At 39.7% G+C, this 12,806-nt stretch overlaps 1 protein-coding gene across 12 annotated transcripts in view; it reads right to left on the reverse strand.

Moving 5' to 3' along the window:
- Nucleotides 1-12,806, reverse strand: part of mctp1a (multiple C2 domains, transmembrane 1a) — a 129,979-nt gene that overhangs the window by 32,465 nt on the left and 84,708 nt on the right. For 8 of the 12 annotated variants that reach the window (XM_067520727.1, XM_067520728.1, XM_067520724.1 and 5 more), the window contains 2 exons: nt 10,399-10,518; nt 2,587-2,703 (listed from right to left, as the gene is read on the reverse strand). In XM_067520727.1, coding sequence (XP_067376828.1) covers nt 2,587-2,703; nt 10,399-10,518 — 237 coding nt within the window. The remainder of the gene's footprint in view (nt 1-2,586; nt 2,704-10,398; nt 10,519-12,806) is intronic. The other 4 variants (XM_067520725.1, XM_067520721.1, XM_067520726.1 and 1 more) reach the window with 2 other exon arrangements.

Below are 12,806 nucleotides of genomic sequence, written 5' to 3' on the forward strand. Positions count from 1 at the left end.
AGGCTGAGAAAAGAGAGACGAGGATTCTTTGTGTTCCTCAATTCTGCTCTGCACTGTTCAGCACAACTGTCACAGTGGCAGGAAAAGGAGCATTAATAATGCTAATCTTTGACAATTAATCCCTCTTTCACTGGATATAATGTTCCAAAGAATGTCTACATGCACTTGCCATGCACCCTCATGTAAATACATGCAAACCCCAAGTAGATACAAATACACACATACTAACATAACGTTTAACCCCACACAGACACATAGTGATTCCCCCCACACATGAAAGTAGTAAGTAACTCCCACCTATAAATCTACATTCTTGTGTGTGTATTTGCATTTGTTGTGTCCATATTATAACCTTGGAGTAAAACAGACTGCGCTCAACAGCAGAACGCCACAATCATAACACACGTTCAGTATTCTTGAATACCCATGCACATCCACTTACACTACATTTATGCAACAGCTATCCTATTCTCATACACTGCATATTTGCCTCCAACTATCTCACCACCAGTCCAAACCCACTTCTCCAAATACGGCACAATTCACTTGCCAACCAGCACTGTCTCTACAGCCCACACATAAAGACTGTTGAACTGTGACAAGTACGCACACACTTACTTAAAGCCATTTTTGGTTGTGCTTATATTGAACAGTGGAGACATTTAATTGAGAGGTCAGATATTAAACTTTGCAGAAATCCTCTGAAAAAATGTTTGCCTTGGTATCCCTGGCTCAGTGTCCCGTGTAGATAAGTCCCTCAAGCAAAAACATTCAAACTACACTCTGAAGATGATATTGAAGCAACCTTGAGAGAGAAAATGTAAACACCTTTGGTTACATTTGGTGGGAAAGATGTTAATTATACTGCTTTCCAAAAATATGCGGCCCTGGTTTGAATATGGAAACAAGTGTCAAGTAAAATTAGTAAATGCTACTAAGACAGTACTAGATATTAAAAACAGACTAAATATCCTGTGCCAGTACAGTAATGACAGTAACGAGAGACAGCATTTTCACTTTGAGCATTTTTGTGGAGTGGAGCAGAACTGTATTCTCATACCACATAGTATTTTGTATAGGACTATCTACAGTGTCAAAAGGTTTCAACCAATTCTTCAGGTATTGTACTTAATACAACCATCTTTTTCACGGAGGAGAAAACAGTTTTGCATCTACATGTGAGTGGCACAATATGAGAACATGTAACCTTTATTGTCTCATTTTAATTAGGAAGTCCCTGGGAAAGAATATTAAGTTGGGATAAATACAAGCAGCAGGTATGGAGACAAATCATCGTACTAGGTTTTGTTTAAGGTGTCTGCAATTTTTTTGTCAAGCAATGTCGCCATCTACAGGCCAAGGACACAAGCCTTAAAGAAACTTAAATCTGTGTCATTCTCTGAAGCATTTTATGTTGTCTGTAAACCTACTAACAATTGCAAAACTTTCATTCTTGAGTATGAATGAATAAATATTTTCAGTTGAAAAAATTCTAAATTCTTACTTTTAACAATGAACGATTTTAAAACTAACAGATGATTGTCAACAATAAGCCTGTAAGCTTGTATCTGTCTCAGAGGTGTTATCTATAGCTTATTTTATTGTTTTATTGTATTATAATAAATTAAATGAGGAAAGAGAATCTTATGAATAGAGACACTTAGATCTAAAGACATACAAAATAATTACTGTGCAATTATTTACAGTTGACATCAAATTCCATTTTATGTGCAATATTACAATGACACACAGCAATAAGATTTACTTAATTATAATGACTCGATTTAATATCAGTTCCAAATCCAATCCAAACTAACTCAAGGAATCTTTATGAAGCAACAAATATACACATATGGAAGGCGAAAGACTGTAAGAAAATCTGAGGTCTGTTAACTGGTTATTTCTGAGTCTCGGAAAAAGGCACTTATTAAAATTAATCACTTCATTGTTCACGCTCAGTCCATAGTCCAGTTCTCTCTCTCTGTTTTTTACTCTCTACTCTCCAAATGTGCCTGGCCATGATTAAAACATGTCTGTTTCTCCATGACATTGCTTTGACATCATTTAATTGGTATAAGAGATAAAAATAAATGAATTAAATAAATATACTACCAGGTAAGTGGCGTAACATAGCTCAAGGTGACAGCCTATTATTTTCTTTGCCGGAGAGAAGGCAAAGTGAGAAATGTGAGATTGCACTGAGAATGCAGTTCCTCAAGGGGCAGATGGAGTTATTAAAAAAATCTAGATTTGTCTTAAATGAAATTCCAATTTTTTTTAAATAAAAAAAGTTTAAAATTGCAATTTAATCAAAAGCTACATTGCACACGAGACTTCATTGTGTTTATCTGCTTGTTGTTCTTTGTCAAAGTGTAGTGCTTTGTCACTCATTTGTACATCTATACTAATAACAGTCATATTCGTTTTATACACATACTCTGTATTGTTGAATGTATGTATAAGTGGTTAACGTAGTTAATAAAACAAGAGTGCAATGTCTTTATAGAACAATGGTTCCTAAAAAGAATCTTTTTTCAGTGAAATGAAAGAAGTGGAGAGATGTCAAGAAGCAAAGGCACTACTTACCACATCTTGCCTGGTATCCTTCCCCGATGCAATGAGGATGTAGTTCCAGGCCAAAGGCAGGAGCAGGGCCATTGGTATCATATAGAGTTCAAAGTTCCAAACAACAACGACAAAAAGCTGATAAGAAGAAAATTACAAAACAGTCAACATAAGCAAAGAAAGAACAAAACCGTGAGAGCAACACATACTGTACACTCAAGACTCCATATTGACCTTCAGCAACCAAACTTCTGCGGATGCATACTGACCATGTCTAACTGGAAATGACACATATTTAAATACATTCATATGCAGAATCATAACCACCATGGAACAAAGCTTAAAAAAGGGCTGTGCATTAGCAAGGGTGCAGGCCTGGTGGAGCCTAGGTTCAGCACCCTGATCCACAGAGTTTTCAGGGCCTCAGCTGAGAAGGGGGAGTATGAGGCAGATGAGTACAAGCCGTCAGAGCCTCTTTCCTCCATGCCAATCATCCTGGAACCTAAGGTCATGTACTGTTTTAGCCACAGCACGTCAAAGCTGACCCTTCCATACTCAAACCCATACCACGGCATATGACCTCACAAACTCAACACCCCGAGTCCCTAACCCTGTCACTCCAAGCCCCAATACCCTCTCTTATACTGCAAAAGACTTGCATGCCCCATCTCTAACCTACTCTGCACCCATCTGCCAAAACCATAACCTCTATACCTCCCCTCTCATCACCAAACAAATAAAGTACCAACTGAAAAGTAACCTTTCCTAAAAGCCTGTGTTCTGTTTTTGGCAGGCTCTTTAGCCTCGGACAACAGATTTCTGAAGTGGATAGGAGGAAATATCTGTGGGAAAGTAAATTTGCTAATGATAGAGACTTGTCATTTTAAAGCAGTAAAAGTTAAGATTATAGAGACTGGATATTTTGCGCGAATGAAACCTCTCAGATGCAAACAAAACAAAACAAAAAACAGAAGATTTTGCATAATTGTAAAACCTCTGCAGTAGTAAATGCTGAAAATGCAAACCGTGTCTAATGCTCAATATTTTCTAGTGCTACACATTTATGAAATTTAAATATGCCAAATCTATTATTTCAAATATGAATAAAGATTCTAAATTAATTATTCTCTGTATGGAAATGCAACCCTGTTTATTCCTCAGTTATGACTGGAAACCTTTAAGAGTGGTGAAACTGAGACTATTACTGTATAAAGCAGATTTATTGTTGTGTGCACCAATAATGATCTATCCTGTTGGCTGAACATCAACATCAACAAGAGGGGAGGCTTAATAAGCAACAACTAAATTGTTTTAATTTTGTGTATGTGCGTGTGTGTGTGTGTGTGTGTGAGAGAGAGGAAAAAAGAGAGCAGAGGATAAAATCAAGCTCTTCATTGTGTTTACAGTCTAAGGTTAATGTGAATATGAGGTTCAACAGCCCCTCAAGAGTGTGCAGGCAGGTCTGCTGTTGCTCTAGTGGAGCCATTCGGACACTAAACTGAACACACACGCACGCTATGCTGCTGGTATTTAATTTTTCCTTCGCCCACACACATACAAATACATGCATCTGCGCGTCAGTTTAAACTCCTCGCAATAACAACATGTTTAAACAATAACATTTTGTTAACTTTTTCAGTTCTCATATTGAAAAGTTTATAAGACTTGAACTTTTGAACTATAACTTCATGTAAAATTAACATTCGCTGAGAGTAAAAAACAAAAAGAGACTTAGACATTAGAAATGACCAGTGAAGATGCGTTATGATCACAGCGATAATTCTTCTTCAAATAAACCTGAATAGCCTTGGTGCAGCAATCAAATCCCCTTAGAAGGAAATCTTTGTGTCTCTAAAACTCAGCTTCACCTTTTCACATATAGTATTTTTCTCTATCAATATGTGTAGTATACAAATTCATATTTGTATGATAATAAAACACAAGCGTTTGCCTTCTTTCATGATAAAAATCTCCTACAACAAATATACACACACACATATACACAGAAACACATGAGCTCTAAAAAATGTTTTACTATTCTAAATTTGGCCATCATCCTACAAATTATCATAATTTACAAACTTTATGTTCTGCAATTCTGATAAACACTGGAATAATCTCGAAACGAATAAAACAATGTGCAATAGAGATACAGAAACATGACTACAGTCAAACAAAGAAGCACAACTATTCTGGTAGACGCTATAAATAACTGCAGTCTTACTTCAAGCAGACACACACGCTGCTCCTTTCAAATATTCTGCTATAAATATAACTTACAGTAGTCATATATTGTACTGTATATATATTTAGTGTCTGGATCTCTAATCATTCACAGTATCATCATCACGCAACTGACAAATTAATTGCTCCTTGCCGTCTTTATGTTTGTATGAAACCTTAAAAACCCTCTTATGTTTAAAAAAAAAAAAAATCCTGCCTGAAGCTGTTTAACCTGCCATCCCCCCTTTATTCCTCCTCCATTTGGTTTTAGTAGCTGAGGGCAAAGTTTTGACTGGCAGCTAGAGGAACCGGACACCCAGACTCAGCAGTGGCCAACCCTGCCCCGTCTCCGTGGCCCCAGGCTGGGTAATAGGGTCCTGCAGTCCCTGGACCTTTCCACCAGGACTGGGCGATCACAGCCACCCCCCATCGTTTGCTACACCAGATAGCAGGCTTTTCGCCTGGGGAAGAGGGAGTGGGAAGTAGCCTGCTGTGGATGTCAGTAACCAAAGAAAGGCGGAGAAAAAAAAAACACAACGATGAAAACATGCTGGATCGAAAAGGAAAAGGAGGAAGAAAAATACTAAATGAAGCTCCAGATGTAGTCTATGGGAATAATGTGTAGATGACTCTGTGGGGTCAGAGTCACATTATGCAGATGCTGACGATGGCTCATAGTGAATATGTGAAGAAGCACAGAAGAAAACCTCAACATGTTACACTCATGCTTTTCTGTTTAATTCTACTAAATTATTACCTACAGTATGTGCTAATGTACAATGCCCATATACATTTAATGTGATTGTCTTTATGTACATTCACTGTAGACATGTCCCTGTATTATTTAAACAATGCAAACTATAATATATTTATGAGACCATTAAACAGCAGAACAATGAGGAAAATAAATGTGTAACTATTTGTCCAAAAAGTAAAAGGCATATTTCACTTGTTTTTTCCCCATCAGGCTCCCATTGTATGAACTGCTATCTGAGATTATATAAACTGTCTAAAAAAAACTGTGTTTTTTTTTTTTTCTTCTATGGTGGAAAAAATAAAAAGAAGTCATGAATAGTAAATTATCAATATACTTTAAACCACTAAATCTTTTGATCATAAAATTTAATTTGATTTTAAAATGAGTTGTGCTTCAACAAGTAAAGGCCAGTGAAATGCCTGAAAACAAAACTATTCACAACTAAGTGAAAAACGTAGTAAAATAATATTTTCCATTGTCAAATCTGTTAAAGCATTTCAAATTAAGATGAAGGCTATATTTGAACTGGGCAAACATCACATCTGAGCATAAGCTGAAATTCAAATGAGCCATATAATTAAAATAGACAATCACAAACATGAACAAAGCAAAAACATGGCAATATAATTAGTTCTATTTTGACTAAAATACCAATAAACACATGTAATAAAGTATTTTGACAAGTCTCTGTAGCTGAATTTCAATACAGTTAAAATGTTTGATGCCTTCTCTTAATATTAGGAAACCCTCTAAATACAAAAAGATCTAAAAAAATGTTAACAAAATTGAGAAGTCAAAATGATTTATTCAAGCACTCAGTGTGGCACCTTGAGAGCTGTATTGTGCATTATTTGTTTCAAAACACAACACGCATCCTTACGGCTCTGAGCCACGGCACTGTGGGAGGGTAATATTCAGTACTTTGGCTTACATTAACCACACACCAGGCTAACTTTCCCCCTGCTCTGTCTCAGTGGAGTGAAACTGAAGTTTGGATTTCAGAGTTCCCCTTTATCTCTCTTACATCAATTTCCATGCTGGCACTAAATGTTGCCAGATAACAACTAGAAGTCCTGTTAAGTTTGAGGGAACGGGAGAGGGAGGGAGTCTGTGTCCTGTTTGTGACCGGACATTACCATCATTTAGTGGTGCTAGACTGCCCCCTGCTGTACTCCGGCAAAATAAAGATCTAATGCACAATTAATGCTGTTCTACTGAAATATACTGTAAACAGCCTGAATCACTAACACTAGTGTCAAAGCCAGTCATTTGCTAAGAACAAATAAAATACAATTATACAAACAAATTTTTATGGTCACCATAGTGCAACTGCACACTATCAGCTGCGAGAAACACAAACGCTAAATCTCTGACTCCTCAACAAAGCACTCGCACATTTTCTGTTGTCTCCTCATCTCTGGTGATTAAACTCTGACTTGGTATTCTCTGTTAGTCATGGCACTATATTTCAACTATCATTCATTTTGCAAATCAGGAGAGCAGTAAAATGTGAAAGTATATCTTTCAAAGCTGTCCCTTGCTGTGGGCAAAGACGAACTCCTGACTTTAAAACTTTTAAAAGTTAGACAGGTTCTTTGAAGAGGAGTCAAAGGAGCAATTTAAAGAGACCTGGAGTGGTGTGTACCACTGACTGCTATGGTGTCTCTGCACTGTGTGTGTGTGTGTGTGTGTGTGTGTGTATGTGTATGAAACTGTGAGCCAGACATGTGCAAATACACAGACACACACACACACACACACACACACACACACACACACACACACACACACACACACACACACACACACACACACACACACACACCAATAGTTGCTTCTGTACCTGTGTTTGCTTTTTTCCCTTTTTATTTCAGCAGGGTGAATTTTTATCTAAATGCAAAGCAGGTGATAGGTGCTCCAGTTTCCTCTAGAAGGAGCTCCCTTGTCTGGGCTCTCTTCCTGATAAGAGTCCTACTTTGCCTGACATAAAAGAGCCCGGTATCATTTCCCCTGCCTCCTCAACAACCCCCAACTCGCTGCCCTCGCCCTTCCCCAAGCTTCACAAAGCTGCCTCTATTTGCTCCCAATTCAGGGCCCAATTGCAGATAAAGTTACAGCAAATTTGTTTGGAGGAAGAGCTGCTGAGGCCTGCGGTCCCTGGGGCAATAACAGCCTTGTCTTGCAGGGGCCGTGGGGAGAGCTGGCAGCAGCAGGAGAACAGAACCCAACACTGCTCAGCCTCACAATGGCCTCAACTCTCTGGGAGGGAAGGCATAGGAAGGGGAGTGGGAGATAAAGAGCAACAGGGATGAATGGATGGACAGAAGGAAAAGACACTCAGCTTGCAGGTGTGGAGAGAGGAAGCAGACGCTTAACCTCGAGACAGGGAGGCAGAGATACTCAAAGACCCACCCATACACACACGCAGACACCACCCATCATGCAGGACAGGAGGTAACTCCAGCCCCGTCCATTGTGCCAACGCCTCAGGCAAAGCTGCCACGGTGGCTGATTCACTTTTGGGATGGGTGGGTGACAGCAGTCTGGGTGTGAGAGAGAGAAAAGCTGCATGCGAGACTATGCGATATCTCTCTTTTTGTCACTTGCACACAAACCACACACACAAAATACACACCAATCACAGCTGGCACTAATGGGCGATACGTCCATGCGACTGGCATTGCAGAATGGGCAGAAGGAGAGTAAGGGAGCATGAAGAAAATTTTAAGCGTTTTGTGGCAGGAATGTTGTGAAGTGACACAATATCACAACTGCATTTTGATGTTCTACTACATTCAAAAAACCCCAGAGATACATGAACAAACTTAAATTCCAGCCCTCAGGTTTACTTTGCGCAGTTTAGAGGCTGAATCGATCACAACTCCACCTTTGTTGCAACAGCTGTGTTGGAAAGTTGAGCGCAACATCTGTCTAGAAAGAAAGCCATACTGAAAAAAAGCACACATATGAACGCACACACATGCTCATAATCACACACAGCCGTACACCTTCGTGAACGCACCACCTTGTCCAGATGGCCCCCCATAAAAACCCACTTAAAGAGATGAGTAAAGTGATTAAGAGGCCTCTCTAAGTGAGGGAGAAATGAGAGAGGGATGAAGAAATGGAAGCGAAGGGAGGGAGTATCTGTGTAGAAAAGAGGCCCTAAATACTCCGATGCTTTTAGCTAAGTGCATACTCCTATCATAACAGTCTCCCAAAAGAGCGCGTGGAGGGGGAGGACCGCACAATGACACCTAAATTTCAGACTTTGTATAAACTATAAAATAGTACGTCCTTGGCCTAGATACAAGCTTTATCGTCATCTCAATACTTTGAATTTAAGTGAGTATAAAAAGAATATGAATAGTAACTGCTGGTACTCAAAAGTCTATGTATGTATTCATGGTATGCCACATTCTAAAAAGCTATACAAAGCATGTACATGCATGTTTCTTTACATTCACCATGTAGATTGGCACTTCTGGGGCAACCTTGTTTGCTGTTAATTCCTTGAAACATTTTTTTAATACTTTCATTTAAAATAAAGTAAAAGATAAGACACAAGGGCTCGTGCCCAGTTCAGCCTTACATGGGAAAGAATTCTGACGTACACACACGGCAAGCTTGTACACGAACGCCTGTACACAAACGCTTGTACACAAACGCTTGTGCACGCACACAGAAAATGTTAACTGATCAATATCGTGTCTCTTCTGACCCATGTCTTGTGATGACACTGTGACCTCCTGTACAAACACTCTGTCACACACATGCACGCACATGCACAGGGGTGCGCGTACACACACACACACACACACACACACACACACACACACACACACCTCTGTAGACATGAAACTAGTTTCAGACAGCCAAATGTGGCTAATATCTAATATCTGCTGTGAACGTACTTAGTGCTCCCATAGTAAAGGGCTGGGGTGGGGCAGGTCCACCTGTCCAGTGGCTACTTAAGTCTGAACACTAAACCAGACAAGATTAAATGCCTGCTCTGTCATCTTTAGAGTAGGAACCTCCATGCAGCCACTCACCGCCCTGCAGGAGAATGTCTTTTACTGATAGCTCTGCTGTCCAATTACATTTCACCTTTTAATACCAGACACAGATGACAGGAGAGAGAGAGAGAAGAGAGAGAGGCAGCCCGTGGGGAAAGAGAAAAGATGAAGAGGAGACTGATGGCAGAAGAAAGGAAGAGGATGCCATTTCCGCTGTCTACAGGAACAGCTTGTCACACTTCAGTAGATTGTTGTTGCACTTTCGAAGTATTTGGATGTCTGAGGGTATCATTTAAAATAATGTTTAAGATATAACCACAACTCTCCACTCATCCAAGCAACAAAGCAGACACTTGCCATGTATATACTGTACCATGTGCGCTGTGAAGTTTCCTAATTGACACCATTATATCAAGATATTTGAGTGTGAGAGTCTGTAGTGGGAGGTTACAGTGTGGGAATGTACTTAACTGTGCTTGAGACATCAACAATCTCTCGTGTTAGAGTGCACAATTACCAGTTAAGTATCTATACTTGGTGAACATTACTATCCAAATATGAACGTGTGTCTGTGAGTAGATGCTAAGTGAAATAAAAAGCCAGTTAAATATATGCTTTTAATCAATATATTTACAATAGTATTAATAATGATAGTTAGGATTATTTCATTTCAAAAGGTGATGTCATTTTTCCATTACAGAGAAGTCAAATCTCCTATCTCTTATCTTTGTGGCAATAAATTGCTTGTTATAAATTAGGCAGTTTTAGTTTTTTGGGTCTGGTAAATGTGCAAATATGCATCTGGTATGCTACAATTGCAATTGGTGATCTACATACCACAAATGCACAGATGCTTCTCTGTGGAGAATCCCATTCAAAGCAGCTGTTGATATAGCAGCCTGTGTTGATCAGGAACATGATGCAACGCCTAACTCGGTTGAAGTTCTGCAACAGCAGCTGGAAAGGAGACACAGAAAAATGAGTTAACATGTTATAGGAGTGAGGGTCCAAGATCAAAATTGCTACAGAGAGGAAAACAGTATGGTAAAATATACACAATCTATTGCAATATTGTAAACGTGGTACAGTATAGTAAACATTCTGTACGGAGACTTCATAACAAGCTTATACTGTAATTATGCAGAGGAGAGAGGAGAGGAGATGGTTTGACAGGGAGCTGAGTGTCTTTCAAAAATAACACTAACACAAAGATTTTGTGAATTTTCCACATTAGCTCCCCGTGTACACTGTTTAAAAGATTATTATAGGACAAAATAAAACAGGAGCAAAATGTGTCAAAACCTGTACGAAGATAAACACAACTAGTATGGTTCTTCTCTGCTCTGTGTGAGAACATACTGTAAAAGAGGTACTATTTCTTACTGTTTATTTAAGGTGTTCATTACTTTAGAAAGTAAACATTTTACATCACAGCAGTTTCAGACTCTTACTTAAAATGTCATCTTGTCAGTAAGTCTGAACAGGGTACTGTAGGTCTCATTATGCAGTCACTTTGTAAAGTTAACTGGAGCAGTAAGTTACAGTTTAGGATTTGCAGCTTTGACCTCACTTTGGCTTGAATATTACAACATTACAGCACTGAGGACACCATGAGGACATTTTTGTGTTTTCCTTCTTTGGATGGCTATATATGGAAAGGGACCAGCATATAGGACAAACAGCCACTTTAAGTGTGACAAGCTGACTCACAATGTTTCTTTAAGTCTACTCCCCCAGTTATAAGTTAAGCACAATAATAACACTTTCCAACACAGTCCCTGGTTTCTTCTCCCTGAGGGTTCTCCAGGCATTTGGCCAGGGATGAGAGAGAACGGGCTAACTACTGTCCTCCCCCTGGGTAGCCAACCAGTCAGGGAATAGCATAACAGCAGAGCTGAATGCAAACCACCCAATCAGGTCACCACCAGGAGAAAGTGCTCCCAAAGGACAAAATCTCTCTGCAGATTGCTGTTCAAAAAATTCTAGGACATTATTTTAATCTTTGAAAAACTGTGTGTGTTTGGATGTGTGTCTACTGTGGGTACGCTGTGTATGTCTGTTAGACTACACTACAATGAAGCCTACTGTCAGCATGTACAGTATGTCTGTTTCTCAGTGGATGTGGTTAGGGGTGGCTTGGCTGCTTTGATGCTAGATGAGTATAGAATTCCTCCTTCTCTATGTATAATTATGTTAAGTTTTTTGTTGCCAAACCGAGGATGACTGTATAGTGTCCTGCTGGGGACACACAGGCCCTGGAGACAGCAAGACTATGAATCATCCATTTCCACATTTCTCAGTGCGTGCACTTGATGTACATGCTGTACTCTTCTTGGCTCATTATTGCCATAACTGGCTTGATAAAATGTTTCATTTTTTACAAATTATTTCAAACTGTGCCTTGAGTTATTCCTTAAAAACACTTAATAAATGACTTAAACACTTTTCCACGTCAAATGTCATAATTACAATTAAATACTTGTGTTTGGTAGGCAGCTTGTGTGTGTTTTGCTTTTCTTTTATTTGTGTGTGCTTCTGCACACTAAGCAGCATGCCACAGCAGGGGAGCTGCTACGGGACAAAAAGCTCTCACAGGAATACCCCCAAATGCAGCCAGTGACATCATCATTGCGAGATGCTGACATGGGTTACCACTATAAGTCAGAGGTTAAATGGAGACGAAAAAAGCATTCTGCACGTGGGAGAAAAATGTAGAGTGGGCCAAGACGAAGAGCAACAGAGAAGGCAGGAGTACCAGAGAGGAAAGACGAGAATGGATGGAGGCTTGACAAAAGGGTGGTATGAAAGCTGGTGTGTGTGTTGGGCTGTGCTGGGCACGGCTGCGCTTGGCTGTGCGTGGTACAGCATTGACTGCTGAGCCCAAACGGTCACTTATATGACATGTCTGATGTGGGCCAGCCCCTACTATTCAGCCCTTTGTGGTGCCACACTGAGCGGCGGGACAATGAAGTGCAAAGCAGCAGTGGCAAAGAGGGCCAACTATAAGGATGGCCAATCTACTTATGCACCCCAGAGCTGACAGCTTGACATTTCTATTCACCAGTCAGAGTGGATGCAGGGGGGGGCAGATGAGAGAAGGGAGAGTGGAGGGAGGGAGAAAAAAAGAAACAAACTGCTGTTTTCCCTTCAATCATGCCGGTATATCTAGCCCACACAGTTGTTGTGCTTTACAAGATGCCACTCTCCAGGATTGTTGGATTTGACTCAGACAGTTAAGCAGAATA

The sequence above is a fragment of the Channa argus genome, chromosome 11 (genome assembly GCF_033026475.1).
Source record: "Channa argus isolate prfri chromosome 11, Channa argus male v1.0, whole genome shotgun sequence".
Lineage (NCBI taxonomy): Eukaryota > Metazoa > Chordata > Actinopteri > Anabantiformes > Channidae > Channa > Channa argus.